General features: G+C 56.4%; 2 protein-coding genes across 3 annotated transcripts in view; both read right to left on the minus strand.

Annotated features, from left to right (window-relative positions):
* Positions 1 to 1558: 1558 nt before the first annotated feature.
* Positions 1559 to 3677, minus strand: LOC102053768 (cathelicidin-2). The gene is made up of 4 exons (XM_005442412.3): positions 3482 to 3677; positions 2541 to 2648; positions 2363 to 2446; positions 1559 to 1702 (listed from the first exon to the last, which is right to left on the minus strand). The coding sequence occupies exons 1-4, from the start codon at positions 3653 to 3655 to the stop codon at positions 1592 to 1594; spliced, it is 477 nt and encodes a 158-aa protein (XP_005442469.1). The 5' UTR covers positions 3656 to 3677; the 3' UTR covers positions 1559 to 1591.
* Positions 3678 to 5523: 1846 nt separating this feature from the next.
* KLHL18 (kelch like family member 18) overlaps positions 5524 to 18554 on the minus strand; it is a 29235-nt gene continuing 16204 nt past the window's right edge. Inside the window, exons 4-10 of one of the 2 annotated variants that reach the window (XM_055710179.1) lie at positions 17169 to 17367; positions 14939 to 15099; positions 14509 to 14645; positions 13152 to 13374; positions 10801 to 10905; positions 10358 to 10469; positions 5524 to 8680 (exon numbers count right to left, since the gene is read on the minus strand). In XM_055710179.1, the coding sequence (XP_055566154.1) occupies positions 8294 to 8680; positions 10358 to 10469; positions 10801 to 10905; positions 13152 to 13374; positions 14509 to 14645; positions 14939 to 15099; positions 17169 to 17367 (1324 nt within the window). In that variant the 3' untranslated portion in view covers positions 5524 to 8293. Of the gene's footprint in view, positions 8681 to 10357; positions 10470 to 10800; positions 10906 to 13151; positions 13390 to 14508; positions 14646 to 14938; positions 15100 to 17168; positions 17368 to 18554 lie in introns of both variants that reach the window. The other variant, XM_055710178.1, reaches the window with a different exon arrangement.

The raw sequence follows: 18554 nt of genomic DNA on the forward strand, positions 1-18554 counted from the left end.
GCGGGGCTGTACGGGTGCCCCCCACCCCTGCCCCTCGCCCGGGCATCCCGCTTCCAATAAATGTCCCTGCAACATGCCCGGTGGCACCCTGGTCTCTGCTGGGGGGAGTGGGGATGGTCCCCATGGGGCCCCACAGTCCCCCCAAGGGGCTCTGAGGGCTGGGGACCCATCGTGAGTGGGGCTGTGTCCCCGAGGGGAACAGACATGTCACCATCTGCAGATGGGACGCACTCAGGCCCCCCCCAACCTGTCCCCCTCCTGTCCTCCCCCCTAAAATTCCACTCCGTGGGCTGTTTGCAGAGGGGAGGAGCAGAGCCCCAGGGCGGGGGGATAAAAGGGGACACAGGGATGGCCATGGGAACAAGGATGCTGAGCTCCTGGGTGCTGGTGCTGGCAGTGCCCTCTCGGCCCCCCTCACTACACCTTCAGCCAGCACCCTGAGGTGCCTTCAGGCTGCTCAGCACTGACCCTGAGCTCACCCCGGTGAGTGCCACAGCCTGGGGACACCACCGGATCCCCCGGCATACCCATGGGGACACCAGAACCTCTGCATGGGGAGGGGTTTAGGGGTGCAGGGGGGATGCTTCCTCCCTGGGCTGGTGCTGGGCACCCGGTGATGGGTGCCATCTTGCCCTGGTGGGTGCCATCACCCTGTCCCCGTCCCCATCCCCATCAGTTCCCTGTGGCATCTCAACTTCTCCATCATGCCCACCCTGACTCCTGAGGGTTCAAGGAGGACAGAGTGAGACACCTCGGGGGGCAGGGGGTCCCCAGGAGCCTGTACCAGCTGTGGGGTCCCCACAGGGGTGCATGTGGGGCATGGGCCCATGGGACCGTTGGGATATTGCAGGGTTGGAGGGGACAGGGGGGACAGGGGAGACATCTCCAGGGTCCCATGGGACCACTGGAGCTGCGGCTGCAGCTGTGACCCCAGGCTGGCCACTCTTGGGGTGCAGGGGGCCCTGTGTCCCCATGCCCCAATGTCCCCACTCTGATCTGCTGGTGACAGCGCCGGTGGCACAGCAGAGGCCAGTGCCTGGACCCCCCCTGAGCAGGGGACTGTCACAGGGGGGTCCCTCGGAAGCTGACCCCCTCCCAAGGCCCTTCTTTTACAGCTCCTTCCCTCCCTGCCTCCCCGCTGCCATTGCTTCTGGTTTTGTGGGGGGACAAAGGGCAGTGGGGACAATGATGCCATGGGGACGATGACACCATGGGGGGGATGATGCCGTGGGAGGGATGATGTCATGGGGGGGATGACACCATGGGGGGTATCATGCCACCATGGAGGGGATGATGCCACCACAGAGGGGATGATGACACTAAGGGGGGGATGAAGATGCCGTGAGGAGGATGATGCCATGGGGATGATGATGCCATGGGGAGGATGATGCTGTGGGGAGGATGGTGCCATGGGGGGGATGTAGGGTGGGACGTGTGTGGCTCCAGGCCAAGCCATTTACCCCCAGGTGAGGACCGCGCGTGGGGCTGGTGTGGGGAGAGGAGCCCTGTGTGCCTCAGTTTCCCCGTGCCGCGCGCGGGAGGCAGTGAGGAGCCCGGCTCATGCAGCGGCCGCAGTGGCCCCTTTATTGGGTCAGCCCAGGCGGATGCTGCCCCTGGCGCGGACGTCGAAGCTGATCCGGGGCCGAAAGTGCCGGATCCTGCTCAGGAAGCGCCCAAAGCGGCCCCGCTGGATGAGCACCGGCTGCCGAGGGGACAGCGGGGTCACTGGGGTCAGGGGGGCTCCCTGGCACCCAGCACCCCACCTGTGGGCCCCGCACCTGGGACCCTGCACCCAGCACCCAGCACCCTGCACTCAGGTCGCCTCACCCAGCACCCAGCACCCCACACGTGGGACATGGTACCCAAAATCCTGTACCCAGGACCCTACTCACATGTCTGCACTCAGGACCCTGCTCAGCACCCTGCACCCAGCACCCTGCACCCAGGTCCCCACACCCAGGACCCTGCCCAGGACCCCGCACCCATCACCCCACACCTGGCACCTGAGATCCTGTGCCCAGCACCTGGCACCCTGCACACCCCACCATCAGGACCCTGCACCCAAGATTCACACCCCGCACCCCACCTAGGATCCACACCCAGCACCCCACACCCATGTCCCCACACCCAGCACCCTGCCCAGGACCCAGCACCCGGCACCCAGCACCCTGCGGGTGCCCCAGGACCCCCTATCCCACCCTCCACCACCCGCGGGCTGGAGCCATTGGGGTGGTGTCTCTTTTGGGGACAGCGGACCCTGAGCTGTGGGGCAGGAGGAAGGACACCAAGACCCAATGCCCCACCCATGGGTGCCCCCATCCGGGTCAGTGGGTGCGGGGGTGGGTGCTGGCCCCCCACTCACGTTGGAGGAGGCATCGCTGCAGCGCAGGTCGATCTCAGGGGAGCTCTGCAGGAACTGCACCGGCCCCGAGCACTCCTTGATGACCTGGAAGAGGGGACACCCAGAGTCACCCCAGGGACACCAGTGAGGACCCCCAGGACCCCCCGGTGGGTGTTCCCATCCCCATCCCCATCCTGACCCCATGCTCCTTGAAGTCGCAGTCGTCGGGGTTCACCCGGGTGCCGGCGGTGCACTCCGTCTCCATTATGGTGAAGTTGAGCCCCCGCAGCACACTCAGCTCGACCCCCTGCAGGGACACGAGTGGGTGGGGGGCACGGGTGGGTGGGAGTTGGGAGTGGGGGAGATGACGTGGGGGTGGCACTCCGAGGGGTGAGCCTGGGGTCAGTGCTGAGCAGTGAGGGTGGGGGATCAGGAGTGTGGGGATCATGGGTGGGGAACACGAGTGAGTGGGAGGCACGAGTGGGTGGGTGGGACGAGTGGGTGGGGGGCACAAGTGGGGAAGATCATGGGTGGGTGGTACTTACCCGGGCGGGCTCAGGGTTGGCGCTGTGCAGTTTGGGTGGGAGATCAGGAGTATGGGGATCATGGGGGGGGTGGTCTCCAGTGGGGGGTGGATCACAAGTGGGGGGGTCAAGATTCAGGGGGATCATGCATGGGGGGTCACTCCCTGGGGGGGGCTTGGTGGCTGGCACTGAGCAGCCGAAGTAAGGGATCAAAAGTGGGGTATCACAACGCGGGGGTCACAAGTGGGGGGAGAACATGAGTGGGCCGTCATGAAGGGGGGTGGTCACAACTGGTGACACTCAATGGGGCAGGCTTGGGGTCAGCACTGAGCAGTTGGGGTGGGAGGTCAGGAGTGAGGGGATCGTGGGGGGTGGGTCACGACTCACCAGGGTGGGCTTGGGTTTGGCGCTGAGCAGCCTGAGTCGGGGGGTCACGAGTGGGTTGGGGGGGTCATGCGTTGTGGTGACACTCACTGGGGTGGGCTTGGTGGGTGGCACTGAGCAGCCTGAGTCCAGGTATCGTGAGTGGGGGACCACAAGTGGGGGTCCATGAGCGGGGTGGTGGTCACAAGTGTGGGGGGTCACGAGTGGGGGGTCACGAACGGGTGACACTCACCGGGGCGGGCTCGGGGTCGGCGCTGAGCAGCCTGAAGACGTTCTGCACCTCGGGGCGCTGGTTGTAGGAGTCAACAGCCTGAGCCAGCGCCTGGGTGTAGGCCAGGGGGGACGGGGCCGGGAGGGCACAGGCCCCCCCCAGCACCACCAGCACCAGCACCCAGGAGCTCAGCATCCTTGTCCCCACGGCTACCCCTGTGTCCCTTTTTATCCTCTGCCCCCGGCAGTTGGGGAACCCGCCCCGGGGCTCCGCTCCTCCCCTCTGCAAACAGCCCATGGAGTGGAGATTTTTTCTTTGGGGTGGGGGAACACAGGTTGGGGGGGCCCTGAGCATGTTCCACCTGCAGATGGTGACACGTCTGGTCCCCCTCGGGGACACGGCCCTGCTCCCCAGGTGTCCCCAGCCCTTGCAGCCCTTTGGGTGGGCATGGAGGGGCTGTGGGCCCCCCGTGGGGACCATCCCCACTCCCCCCCGGCAGGGACCCACAGAGATCGGGGTGCATTGCCTGTGGCGGGTTGGTGCCCCCTGGGCTTGTGCAACCCCTGGCTTGCCCCATCCCTGTTGCCCAACACTGGGGGGGGCTCCCCAGCCCCCCAGTTTGTCACTCCCCCCCGACAGATGCACACATACAACCCCAAAATATCTTTATTCCAGCTCCGCTGGGGACAAGGGGTGGCGGGGTGTCCCTGGGAGGGACTTGCCGATGGGGGTCCGAGGACGTGGGGGTGGCCGCAAGGATGATGATGATGATGATGGCTGACCCGGGTTGGTGCTGAAGACTCGCGGAGTGCCAGGGGAGTGGGGCTGGGTGCTGCCACCGGGCTGCTAATAGGAGAAATAAGGGTGGGCTTCACCTGCCACCAAAGAACATCCCCAAAGTGTTGAGGGGGGGGACACAACCCCAGTGCTGGGGTCTCACCGGCTCCCGGCTGCACTCCACCATCGACAGCGGCACGTCGGGCAGGAAGGCGAAGACAGAGACCTGGGCCGTGCATCGCTGTACCTGGGGGACATATGAACCCTGAGCACCTTGGGGACACCTCTCTGCCCCCTCCGTGGTTTGGGGGGGTCCCGGTCCCACACTCACCCTGCCCGGGCGGGCTTGGCAGCCGGCACCGCGCTGCTCAGGGAGGTTTTTGGGGCAGGCAGGCTGTCGGGCGGTGAAGTTGATGCTGAAATGGGTGCCCCAGTCAAACGTCTGCCGGGAGAAAAAAGATGGAGTGGTCGGTGGCTTCCCAGCGCCGGCGGGGAAAGGGGTCCCCACCAGGGTGGGTGCCCAAGCTGGGGGCACCCAGTTGCACCCACCGCACCGCCCAGTCCTACCGTCCTGGTGACTCCCAGCAGCTTGAGCAGCCTCAGCTCCTGCCCGTGGGTCTCCAGCACCGAACGAGCCAGGTCGCGGGGAGCCGGCAGCCCCAGGGGGACCGCGGCACCCACCGCCAGCAGCATGGCTCCCAGCACCAGCGCCATGTGGCCGTGGGAAGCCTTGGGACGGCTCGGGAACCAGCTCCGGCTTGGGAACCAGCTCCGGCTCGGGAACCAGCTCCGGCTCGGCTCGGGGCCCCCAGCTCGGCCAGCTTCGCCTCCAGGATAAACAGCGGCCCCACCACCATGGGGAGGGGATCGGTTTGCCCGTGTTTTCCTTGGCACGGCGCCGTGGCAGGCGCTTGCCTGGACCTGGCGGAGATGGTGGTGATGCTGGAGGCTCGGTGAGGCTGAGATCCCCCTCAGTGGCCCCTTCCCTTCGTCTGCTCCCAATTTCAGGGCAAGATGGTACAACTTATGCCCCTGGGATCCATCCAGCCACGCTCGACGTCCCGCAAGAACATTCTCCCAGCTCCCACGGAGAGAAAAAACAGGAGCCCCCTGCCCTCTCCCTTTTCTTTACAGTTTTGTTTTGTTTTGTTTTTTAAATCCTCTCTCTCTGCTCAGAGCTCAGACTGAGCTGACCCCTGTGCCCAGACAGAGATCATGCCATCTCACCCAGAACAACCCCCCCCCCCCGACCTCACCCAAAGACACCGCACCAGCTGGCCAGGGAAGACATTTCTCTTGGCTTTAATATAAAAAGGGTTAAGTGGCAGTAAAAGTGCCCTTTCGGGGTGGGGACATGGTGGGGTGTTTGCAGGGGGAAACAGCACAGCAGGTTCGAGGGCCGTGGCAGGGAGTGCAGCGTGGTTTGCAGACACATAAACATGCTGGCATGATGAGGATCCTTAATGCATTTTGCAAAATTTTGGGGGTTTCCTTGAATTTGAGGACACAGGGATTTACTGAGGGTTGCACAGAGTGGCTTACACTCTCCCAGTTTAAATTTCCTGGATGACCAGGGCTTCTTTCCCCAAAATTCAGGATTTTTCTGTTCCCTTACAAACACCAGCATTTTGGGGCCCGGGACAGAGGTGCTGCAGCCTTGCTGAAGGGCCAGGAGCTCCCCTTTATCTTTGGTTCCTCCACAACAGAAAAGCAAAGAAAGCCCTGTGGAACAAAACCCTGGGAGCCCAAGCAGCATGGCTGAGTGCCCTGGGACCACTGTGCTGCTGAGCATCAGCTTGGGAGCCTGTGGGTCATCAACACACCCTGGCTTTTGCAAGAAAGACTTTCTAGTGTGTTTGAGCCAATATTTGTGTTCTTAACAGACACAAAGCCCCGGCTGGGAGATGCTGGGAAGGAGAAGGGATGGGAGATGGGACAAACAGCATGCCAGGAGAGCAGCCCCACGCTTCTCAAAGCCTCCTCTGCACACGGCGACCATCAGGACGTGTCCTGGGGAAGAGAAGATGCTGTGGGGAGGGAGATGAGGCAGGTCCACAAGAGCATGAGCTACACGACTCCCTGCAGCAGCACTCGATGCTGGGGAACACTGGCAGAGAGACAGGAACACCGTGTGGTCCTGCCCCGCGAGGCCAGAGGCTGCCCCTTCTGCAAAGCCCACACTGCCGCGCCGGCTCAGTTATTCCTGCAATTTACAGCCCAAAAAAGAGACTTAATTGTAATCCCAGTATTTGTGGGTGGTTGGCTATTTTTTTTCCTTTTTATAGAGTCTTAGCAGCATGGAACCCCCAAATAAATTCCCCCTCCAGTGAACTCAGCAGCTGATGTACATGGAGGAAATAAGATATATACTGACAAATCACATTTATAGCCAGATATACTCATTATATATACCTAAAATATACATAGTACCTGAATATATAGACATCCACATATACAGCCAAAGTTAAAATCCCAAATGACACTGGGAGTCAGGTTACAAACAAGTTTGGGGGGGTCCGGATTTATGGGCTGGGATGAACATCCATCTCTTCCCAGTTCAGAGCCAGGCAGGGGACAGGAGAGACAGGCTCCAAGCCCCCCGAAACACTGGGACTGGGCAGGGCAGGGGGTGAGATCCCCATCCCTTTGCTGCTGCTGGCAGGATTAGTGTTGAGTTTGTCCTGCTGGAGCAGGTGGGGGAGCAGCAGCCTGTCCCCACCTGCCCACCGTTGGGTTTCGTACTCGGGCAAGAGAAGCGCTGATGCAGGCAAGGAGTGCCCAGGCAGGGAGCTGCCGTGCTGCTTCACGCCAGGCAGCGGCTCCGGCCCTGCTGCAGGAAGTTTCCTGGCACAAAACCTACCGCAAAGACCTTTCGCAGCAAAGCAAACCAGGAAAGACCAAGGGTGTGGATCTGGCCCATGCCACAGCTGCACCAGCCCCACCAACGTGCGATATGCCGCCGGCCCTTTGCAGAGGTGCTCACCCTGCGTCCCTATGGGGGATTTCCCTGCCCGAAGCGGCCCCTCTTGGGCAGCTGTCCCTCTGCCCCCACCCAGGGACCGCAGCTCCTCGTGCAAGCACAGCGCTTGGTCTGCCCGAGCTGACAAATTCAACACCTATTTTTTTGCCCCTCCTGAAAGATCCTAGCCCCCTCTGCTCCAGCTGCCTCCTAAACATCAACTTTGAAAATATCTCAGTATTTAATTTAAGGGACATCTTCATAACTAACATCTTGGCCTATTTCCCATTTTGAAATCCTAAGACTGTTGCTTAGTGTCATTTAACGTTCAGCCTTCCCCTCCAAAGCTTGCTAAAACGATTCAATGGTTTAACCGACCAGATCTCCTCTTCCTAGTTTCTCCATCATGCGGCTCTTGTGGAGAAGTTTTCCCCATCGAGCTGAAGAAAGCACAGCTCTGCTTTGAGAAGCCAGTGATGTCTTGTGTAAGCAGCACCTTAAAACGCAGAGCCTGAATGGGGTCTGAGAACTGATGTCGGTGGGTTTTTTGTTTCAATACGCCAGGTGAGAGCCACCCATGGCCAGCAGCAAGCCTCCACGACACCCAAACATCGCTGCTGACCGAGCCCTGGGGGTATTGGGGTAATTTTGCTGCTGACAGAAGATGCAGCTGTATTTCCAAAGTCATTACAGCAGCCGGTTTTATGTCGCAATTCAGCCTGCCCTCCTCCCCCAGCCTACAACAGCACTTCCCCAAGGTGCAGCGGAAAGCAGACGGCAGGGCTGTTTGGAAAACCAACAGCCAGTGGAGGGATTCGCTTGGCCTTGGCTCGGAGCTGTGGCTAACGGGTGGCAGAGGGAGGCGAGCAGGTCTGTAGATGCACCATATTTCAAAACGTTTGATCTTTTGGGAGCCTCAGCCCAAGAAGGCAAGGGTGGGGATTGTTTTGTCAAGTTGTCTGTGCATGTGTGTTTGTGAATGACACTTGAGCACCCAGAAACACACCTCTGCGGGTATCACAGCACAGAACACTCTTCAACCCTCTCCCTGTACTGTCCTTGAAAAGACACTCCCCGCCCCCCCGACCGCTTCCTTCTCAGATGGTCAGGAGAGGTATGCAGCCCACGCCAACCCCGCCCTCGTGGCACACCATTGGGGCCATGAACGTCCAGCGGTTTGTCTCCGGGTCGTACATTTCTACTGAGCTGAGGTTGGACTGTCCATCGTAACCCCCCACTGCATAGAGACGGCCACAGTTTGCAACGAGGGAGACGCGGCTCCTCCGGGTGTTCATGGGGACGATCAGGTACCACTGATCCGCCATGGAACTGTACACTTCAGCGATGCTGAGGAAGCCCGACCCGTCGTACCCTCCGCAGACAAACATCTTGCTGCCCAGCGAGGCGGCTCCATGGCGGCAGCGCTTGTTGAGCATGCTGGCCACCGGGTGCCAGGTGGCCGTGTGATGGTTGTAGTACTCTACCTGCAGTGACAGAGAGCACACGGTGTTAGGGACCCTTGCTCGGGACCTACCGTGGGGCACGGATCACACAGAATGTTTCAACATGCAAGTGCAAGCTGGCCAGGGAATGCGGGCTTTGTGTCTCAGCTTCACACATTCAGATTTTGTATTGTTATTAAGCTTTTCTAACATCCTGGATCCCACCAGCCACTGCATTTCACCTTGCTCCCTCTGACAGCCCAGTGACTCACCGTCAAGCTGGAGTGGACAAATTTGGGGAAAGAGACTGCTCTCCCCACCCGATATGCTTCAGAGACCATGGCAAATGCAGCTTTGAAAACGCTCCCTCTACCTCTTGCCCCTTTCATCACCTTCTGCGTGGTGTTTTAAATGGGTATCTGAGCCTCAGCACCAAAAGGATCGAACACCCTTCACTTAAAAGTTCAATTGCCACAGGATTCTGTCTTCATTCTAATGTATTAATTTTCCTCACGCACACATGATGCCCCAAGGCAGAACCAGCCAAAGCTCTCTCAGACCCAAGAGATGCACGTCTAAGCTGTCCTTAGCAATTCCCTAAGTGTCCCCTAACCTTACGTGAGGCTCCTCACTCTGCCCAGGCATCAGATTTAAGCTGTAACAGTTCACACTTTCTAGTTTCTCATGTCAGGCAACCACTGCTCCTGATGCAGTTCAAGCCTACATCTTGCACCCGTGGCAAAGGGCAGGATTTTCCCCCCTTCCTCTGCACAGTAACCTCTGCCACTTTTGGAAAAGGCTGGCATTCTCCTGTCGGTAGGTTTGTAGATGGGTTATCTGGCACCTCGGCAGGGGTGGCGGGGAGCAGTAAAAAAAAAATACAACCAGCCACCATTTTGCATCCCTTGCATTTCTGGAGAGACCATTAGATGGACCCCTTCTGCAAGGGCTCCAGCACTGCTCCAAACTTGGCACGCTCAGGAATGTGCTTGGAGAAGCAGATTTGTAGTTCTTGGCTCTGGGGTACTTCAGGCTGCAGACAACAGCCTGCCCCAATCTGCTGAGCAAGGCAGAAATAGTTCTCACTGCTCCCAGCAAACCCTTTACTACAAATTTCTGAGAGCTGAGTGTTAGCAGCAGACCCAGCTCAGATACAGCTCCCCACATTTCCACTCCTGAGGAGATGAATGAGTCTTTTCTGTTCCACATCAGGTTTTTCTTTAGAGAACAGGCAAACTGAAACACAGGTGGAAGAAGGCAAGCTGGCCTCGTACCAACTCCTCCTGCTATGAAGCTTGTTTCAAAGATAATCTGCTTCTAAAGCTGAAGCCATGGAAAAGGCACAGAAAGCAGAGGGAAAAGCCTGACATCTGGGATACTTCAGAGCTCAAAAAGGGACAGGGGTGCAACGATAAAATTATTTAGAAAGTGAAGGAAACTGGGAGACAACAAAATGCACTAGCTCAATCCTTTTGGCACTGGGGAACAAGAGCAGCACTTCCAGCCCAGTTCCCAGTGGGTACCTGGCTAGCTCATTTCTTCCCGAGCAAGAAGGAGGGTCCTGGAAATGACAGAATTTGGTCGTGCAAACACTTACGGCACTTTGGGTGCACAGGGAAAGGGCACAGAGCCTTCCCAGCCCCAGCCCGACCCTTTGGCTACCAGCAGTAGACTTATTTCTGTGCCAGGCTTGCAGGAACCCGCACCCTGCAGACTTACGCTGTTGAAGATCTGCAGGCCGTCGTGCCCTCCCGACACGTAGATTCGGCCCTCGAAGACTGTGACGCCAGCAGCGCTGCGGTTGGAGCTCATGGGGGTCACCACTGTCCACCTTGCCAGGAAAGGGGAGAGGTTAGCAAGGGTTCTGCTGGTACAGCACACACCCCCCCCCCCCCCCCCATTATTCAACTGTATCTCATTTTCTAGCACTGGGTGCCCGTAGCCCTCCCTTCACCGCCTGTTTTATTTAAATCATGGTTCCATTTGCTTGCATCCAGGCAAACTCCTGCAGAGACAGATGCTGCTCCACTGTCAAGATACAAACGCTTTTCTGCATCGTTCACCATGTTCCTTTTACAGCCTGGACACCTGGCAGTGCCACAGCAAGGCACTACTCTAGCAGCAAACAGAGGGATAATCCATAGGGCATGAAGAGCTCTTACTTGTTTGTTTCTGGAGAATAGGACTCCACAGAGTTGAGGGACGAGTTTCCGTCGTATCCACCGCATACATAGATCTGACCATCCAGCACCACTGTTCCCATTGCACTGTAACAAAAGCAGGACCCCCTGAGACAGCCGCAGGTGCTGCCACATGTCACACGGTACATCTGCACACCCTGCCTTGCCTGCTGCCTGCCATCGCCTCCCTCCACCCCACCCAGCCCCCTCCTTTTTCCCGGCTTCACCTCCAGGCTGCTCAACCGCTCAATCCCACCCAAGCTCTGAGCCTCACAGGTCACCAGCGACGCTTGTGGCACAAGCACACCCCGTTTTCCTGATCAAAGGAACTAAACAAAAAACACAGGGAGAGATTCTGACCCAGATCATGGGTGAAAATCCCAGCAATTCTGGCTTCCCATGAAGGGCTTCCCCACTGCTGCTGGTCAGAGATAACACTGGTGATGGACATTGCTCCACAGGCTCAGGAGATGCGTTAACTGCCGTCAAACGTGAGGCTTGTTAAACCAAGGTGCCTGACCCTGTCATTGCACCTTGTAAGCCACATATTTGACTCAAAAAGGCTATCAAGTGAGATGCTTCAGACAAAAGGCTTGAATCCCACCTTGAAAGTGTAGTCAAAGCTTCTCATAAAAGCTTGGCAACATGATCCTCAGCGGTAAAACCCCAGCACCACAGCTGGAGCTGACCAGATTGTGCAATAACTGACATCTTCCCCTGCACAAGAGCATCCAACACCTGTTCTGCCTGGCTTCAGGGCAGAACAACCCCATCCTGGAAAAGCAGCTGCCTCTCACTGTGGGAAAAGCTCCCAGGAACCTCACTGCTATGGAAAACCTGAGTTATTCTGCTACAAATGGGAGCCTTGGGCCCAGGATTTCATGTGCTCAGCCGCTTGCAGTGTGCTCTTCCCAAGCAATCAACGTCTCAGACCACAAAAAACCCAAGCCAGACAAACCACTGCGGTAAAGATGTGCTGTGCAAAGCTTGCAGCAAAGTGAACAATTCGACAACTCTTAGTGACCGGGTGCGAGTGCAGAGAACTGCAGCAGAAACCCTGGATGCCAGGAAGATGTTTAAATGTGGAGGCAGCTACTGTGTTGCGGTGGGGAGGACAGGACGATCACACAACGTAAGAGGTGGTTTTCAAAGTAACGCAGGGTCAAGCTCCCAAACCCAACCACAAAGTGGTCTCGAGGCTGGTCGGGAACCACGCAGCTCTGTTCATCAAGCACAGACACCTTCTGCTTAGACGTCAACTTAACTCCCTAAATGATAAAAATACTACTCTCCTTCCCAGCTGTGCTTCTTATGCTTTCTGGTAGGGAAAGAAGATGCCAGCACTGGTCAGTGATGGTAAAATGACTTATTTGATTCCTAGCAGGACAGCAGTTTCTTACACAGTGCTCTCCAGTGCTTAACCTACCATCTAGGACCACAATATGAAGAAACAAGGCTCTGACCACCTCCTTTGGGACTCCAGTTCAAACCCTTACAGGCTTCACCAGCAGAAAATTACCACTCTTTTTAGTTTGATTTCACTCCCCAACACCACCAAAACTGTTGGAGCTGGAGCCCCTCTGCTGTGCAGCCGGGCTGGGAGCGCTGGGGCTGTTCAGCCCGGAGAAGGGAAGGCTCCTGGAGACCCTGGAGCACCTTCCAGCACCCAAAGGGGCCGGCGAGGAAGCTGGGGAGGGGCTTTTCCCAAGGGCCTGCAGCGCCAGGACAAGGGGGAACGGCTTTGCACTGAGAGAGGGCAGATGGAGATCAGAGCTGAGGGAGAAATCCTTCCCTGTGAGGGTGGTGAGGCGCCGGCACGGGCTGCCCAGAGCAGCTGTGGGTGCCCCAGCCCTGGCAGTGCCCAAGGCCAGGCTGGACAGGGCTGGGGGAAGGGGGCCCTGCGTGTGGCAGGGGTGGGACTGGGGGGTCTACGTTCCCTTCCGACACAAACCAGTCTAGGATTCTATGAAAATCAACATCTCTGTAGCTTACAGCCCACGCTGCTCAGCTGCACTTCACTTACCAAGGTATTAACAGCTTTCCTTGTCAGTGCCGTGATGCACAGACAGAACTGTTGGGCTGCTGAGTTTTCCCCTCTTACCGGCAAGCAGTACCCAGAATCAGCATGAGTGCCCCAAAGGTGGCCAAGCAAACCCCACCTGCTTCCATACTGCTCCACTCCTCCTTCTCCTTTGCCTCCTTCCCCACACATGAACCTCTCGTTCAGCACCCACCACCACCCAATGCCTCCAGCCTTCCTACAACTTCACTTCCCCACCCCCTGCCCCCTCCTGCTTCAAAGGTCCCCTTCCCACCGAGCAAGCCACACCTACCTTCGCTTGCTGTTCATACTTTCCACTTTGGACCAGGAATCCATCTCTGGGTTGTAAACCTCCACGGTGCTCAGCCTCAGCTGGCCGTCGTAGCCGCCAATGGCATAGAGCAGTCCGTTCACCACCGCTACCCCGACTCTGCTGCGGGCTGTCGTCATCGGCTGGCACTTCTCCCAGCGGTTGGCAATGGGATCAAAGACTTCCACCACATTCAGCGAGTCACCTGCATAAAAATTTGCTACTCAAATTAAAAGGGGGAGACCTGATAAAACACCGTTCTAGCAAGCCCGCCTGTAGCGGAGGTGCACAAGGGGTTCTGTGCTGATGCCAAAGGTGGGTCTGCACAAGGACTTTGCCTGCTCTTCTCCAGGGAGACATCGGGGATCTCTCTGACACATCCTACCCCAGCCTCCCTGCTCCCACATCAAAGTCGAGTCAGAGGCATTTCCCAGCCACATCTCTACTCACCTGCAAAGTGAGCCTGCTCTGAAAAATTCACGTAAACCGCACTCCACAACGCAAAAAGATTATGGAGCATGTCAAAGGGCGCCCCTGCTCTGAACCCAACCCCAAGTCCCAGGCTGTGGAAGTGGGGCCTCACAGCCTCACAGGGGCAGCAGAGCTCTGCAGCGGCACAGCTGTTGGTGTCGCTGCTTCCCGGGATTGCAGCTTCTCTGCAGGATAAACCAGCCCTGTCCTGCGTGACCGCGGGGTGGATCCCAGCGGGATGGATCCCAGCGGGATGACTCGAAGGTGCCCGGCACGCACCCGCTAGTGAGAGCCCACGTCCCAGGTTAAGCGGGTTGTTTGAGGCTCCAGCAGACAGTTACAAGGGGCAGCGGGCACAGGCTGCACCACAGGCAGCTCCTGCGGAACCTGGGGACAAACTTCTTTCCCCGGAGGGTGCCGGGCGCTGGCACAGGCTGCCCGGAGAGGCTGTGGGGTCTCCTTCTCTGGAGCCATCCCAACCCGCCGGGACGTGGCTCTGTGCAGCCTGCCCTGGGAGAGCTGCTTCAGCAGGGGGGTGGGCTGGGGGGGCTCCAGGGGGCCCTTCCAGCCCCGGCCAGGCTGTGATCACCTAGATACCTCCAAGTTCTGCTTGTTGCGATTGGGCAAGAATACCATCTCCAAAATATCTTTAAGATATGCAAGAATACCGACCTAAATAAACCTGGCTAGACGGAATTCCTAGCTGGAAGACATTAAACTATGGGAAGAGCCACCTTGAGCATGTCAGAGGGGTCCATGTGCTGCACAGAGGAGGAGACACTGCTCAATGCTTCCCATGAGGGAAGTTCACTATCCCATCATGAAAACTACACTGCTCTCCTCTGCGGGGAGCGGATATGCAAGGTACCTGCTGAGTTAAGTCCTCCAACAGCGTAAATCAATCCTGCAATCGATGTACAGCACCGAGGACGGGTTTTGAACGCTGGGAGGTGTGGCCGGCGCTCTGGCATGAGGTGATAATCTTTTGCCTCATCAACTAGATCCCTGAAACCAAAGCCAAATAATTAGAGAGCTTGGCTGATATGATGAAATCTGACCGTCTTAAGTCAGATGCAGATTTAAGCAACTGACTTTCCCCCCACTATTTCCAGCACTTCTAGAAGGCAACATGGCCCTGCTGCCAGGTTAAAATTGAGGAGGGCGCTTTGAAATTCTCTCTTTCTGTAGACAGAGCAAAAATCCAGTCTCCAAGACTGCTAAACCACATCCCTGCTCCCTCAACCCCACTGAGGGCCACCCTCTCCTCAGTGGTTTCTAAACCCGTGTCCAAGCCTCACCTGCACTTGTGGCAGCAGCGGACCAGGTCATCCTGTTGCACGCGGTCAGTGAGAAACTGAGGCCGACAAAGGGGCAGGCGGATCTTGGACAGGAGCTCAGGTAGGAATGACTCTCTCTGGTCTCGGTCGTACCGTATCCAAGCTAACGCAGCTTCAAATACCTGCCGGAAGAGAGGCATAGGAAGTTACAATTTTGGGATTATTTTGGGTTTTTTTGCAAGTTCCTACTACTGCCAGTTGTCTGATGGAGAAGAAACCACATATTGACAATGACCTTCCCCTATCTCAGGCCACACTATTTCAGGACAGAACAGGGATGCTCCACGTTGCACCAGAAGGCTCTCCTGTTGCGTGATGCTTGGGTGGCTTGGCTTTGGCATCGCTACCTCTGCCTCCAGCTTAGTCTGCCATAATACTGATCTGTTGTCCTGTGGGATGGGATGTTTAGTACAAGTGTTTGCAGGGAGAGGAGGGAGCTGGGAAAGGTGGGACAGAATGCAAAACCTTGTTTGTTTAGTGTCAAAAATCAGGAAACCAGGGAAGAAAAGAGAAGGGTGCTGCTCTACGAAAAACCAGAGGACAGTTTCGATGAGAGGGATCCATCAGTTAACTTTGGATGCCCACACAGTAGATGTCTAGAGATGAGCTGGTCCCTCTAGGCTCCCTTCGCAGACACTGGAGAGACAGACCTCTTCAAAACACCGTTCACCCGCCGTGTTTTGGAGGACTCCAGGTTACAGACTGAGCCTGGCGACTAGTTTAATTGCAGACACGTACTTCTCGGTTAAGAGGACTCTCACAGTTAAAGCCCGAGCTAGGTTGTCCTTCCACACCCTTGTGCCTACATCCAGATGACTAAATCTGAGCCCTGTCACTGTCACCCCAGGCAGAGCTCTCACTGAGCACAGTGTCCCCAGCAGCTGCACCAACCAGGGGTCACGCTCTAAGGCCAACATTACACGCTGCAGCCTCACCTCTGTTCACAGGTTCAGCTCGGGGAGATCTTAAACCTGTATCGATCTCCCAGAAGCCACAGGAGAACCAACCGGTCACTGGGGTCATGGCCACCACCTCACAGGCCAGCTGCCCTATTACACACCTGCTTTGGGTGGTCTCTTATTGCAGCCTGTGGTGGTGGAGAAAAGTCCAGTAGTACCATGGACTAGAACAAAATTACAAAGTCGTTCTTTTGTGGAGATACGGAGTCTCCCACATCACCATTCCTGAGGCTTTAGTGCAAAAGGACTTCTGCAACAGCAGCAGGGTGAGCTTAAAGAAACCCCAAAACACAACTGCTCTACAAGGTGCTTTATGATGAGCAGATAAGCTGCACTGCGCTGAAATACTGCCATTTCCGAAGACGGAGGGCTGGCAGATGCCAGTGCATGAGGAAATGTCACCAGGGGCAGACCCTTTGCACTCCTACCTGCTCCACAAACAAGCCACTTGGAAAAAACATCAAGAGACAAATTTGTGGTATGATATAGCAATGCAGCTGGAATGTGAAGCAGGTTCCACTCCCCATTTCAGGGGCATTCCAGACAGCCTGATTAATGAAGCACTCTCTTTCCCTACATGGACATAGCTGTAGGTCTGCTTCTCGTTTGTCACCTCCTTAGTAACTTCCTCAGAAAGAGCAGGACAGATTTACTGGCTCAGGGACAGGCTCTGTTTCTCCTGCAGACTGTCGGCCCACCACTGATGGATTCTCAAGGCTGCTGGAACACCCTAAAGCTGTTCAGCCCTGCTTTCCGGTTTTTCCTAGAAACAAGCCAATCTAGAGGAGGATTGTGATGACAATTTCAGTGGAACATCTGTTATAAAATGCTGCAGCAAATTCTTTATGCCTCAAAAGCAGTCCTCTGGACTTGAACATGAGCCCTGTGAGGAAGGGCTCCCTGCTCCTGCCAACACCCTCAGACACTCTTCCCCAGGACCAGGGCCCAACAGATTCCACCGGTGAATCAAAACACCTTAAACCAATGTTTTGCACAACCTATTGTCTGAGAAACTCTAACGGGCACTTCTCAGCACAAGGTAACATTGACAACACAGACAAGTGGGGTTCAGGGAGTCATCACAGCTCTGCCTAGCACCTCCCCACTGCACCAGCACACCTTCTCGGCTTCATCCAGACCAGGAATAGGGTCATATCCCATTCCACTCCCAAGCAACCAGAAACCCTCTGAGGAAAAAACTGCCTTGGCTGACACCTACACCAGATACACACCTGCTCTTCAGACTTCACATTGAGCTCGTCCCTAGAAACAAGCTCTAGGACGTCTTCAAAAGGCAGTGCCAGGAACTCTTCGGACATGGATACCTCCACAAAGTGCTGATGAATGAAGCTGTTGGCAGCGTCATAGAGCACCGCACACATCATGGTCTCTGCAAACTGCCGCACTCCCAGACAGTTCTTCGGGTGAAGCCTGGGAAAGGGGGGAAGAGGAGAGCAACATAACAACAGTTTAATGGAAGGATAGGAAGAATTACAAATGGGTTCAGTGAAGCAATGCAAGCCTCTGAGGATACACGAAGCAGCAAAAGCCATACTGTGTCTTCTTCAACGATGGCAGGTTCCAGCTCCCTGATGAACATATCTACACAGAGATCTGAAGGTGAATCCACAGCAGAGCCAAAGGATGGAAACCACAACTTAAAAACGTCACCTCAGATCTGCCAAGGAGCCACTGGACAGACTCAGCTGGCTCTGTGTGAAGGCTGCAGGCTGTCAGTTGAGGCGATACGGGAGGCTCTGCACAGCAATCCCTCCCTCCCACATCTTGGTGTGCCTGGGCTGTGCATCTAGCACTTTTTTTTTTTTAAAAAAAAAAATCACTCCAATGTTGGACAAAGCTGGATTCAAGCACATCGCACAAATACCAGTCACACATCTGTTTTTCATCTTACATCTTTTCCAAGTATTACAGAGCAGCATCTGTTACAGCTTCATAAAGCCATTTCCTGCGATTAAGGAGGCTTTATCACCAAAGCTGCTTTTGCAGTTGGAGGTTAGACAGTGAGAAGCACCACTCCAGATCCCAGCCCCTCTGGCACAGCCAAAGCTACTGTGTAAAGCTGCTCAGTGGCACAAAAGAAGCTGGAGAAGATGTACTCATTACAGCCGTGTGCTCTACAGAAACGCCTACATGTCCTGGACACTCCTGCCCAGACAAGGAGCCCTGCCCAGTACAGGCATGTCACCATTCCAGCAGCTGATAGCTGTCTTATTTTGAGGCACAAATCATCAGATGCTTAACTAAACGCCACCTGTGTGGGGAAAATGATGGTTTCAGTGTCTAATGGTCTGCAAAAATGAGGCCCAGCTGTTGACAGGGGCATCCAGATGCACGTGAGGACATGACACCGCTTGTGTCTGCTTTGGGGGGGAATGCCCTCAGTTACTGCCCTACACTGTGGTACGAGCAAATACATAGCACTGCGGGGGCGGGGGGAAGATTACTTTCTCAAGAAGATGACTCTCAGGGCTCACATGGGACTTAGTTACAGTACTATGGACCTGTCTGTGCACAGGTGCCTAAAAATATCCTGTATCTTCATTCTATTTAAGAAAGAGCTCAGCGTGCAGGTTCCAGCTCTTCAGGACGGTCAGAGT

Source organism: Falco cherrug, chromosome 4 (assembly GCF_023634085.1).
Source record: "Falco cherrug isolate bFalChe1 chromosome 4, bFalChe1.pri, whole genome shotgun sequence".
In the NCBI taxonomy this organism is placed as follows: Eukaryota; Metazoa; Chordata; class Aves; order Falconiformes; family Falconidae; genus Falco; species Falco cherrug.

Bases quoted from the DNA above. Each gene is read 5' to 3' on its own strand.
- LOC102053768 (XM_005442412.3), bottom strand. From the start codon at position 3,655: ATGCTGAGCTCCTGGGTGCTGGTGCTGGTGGTGCTGGGGGGGGCCTGT. The intron at 2,447-2,540 runs GTCAGGATGGGG...CCCCTCTTCCAG, and splicing joins GCGACTTCAAGGAGCATGGG to GTCATCAAGGAGTGCTCGGG. The intron at 1,703-2,362 runs GTGAGTGGGGGG...TCCCCTCGGCAG, and splicing joins GCAGCGATGCCTCCTCCAAC to CCGGTGCTCATCCAGCGGGG.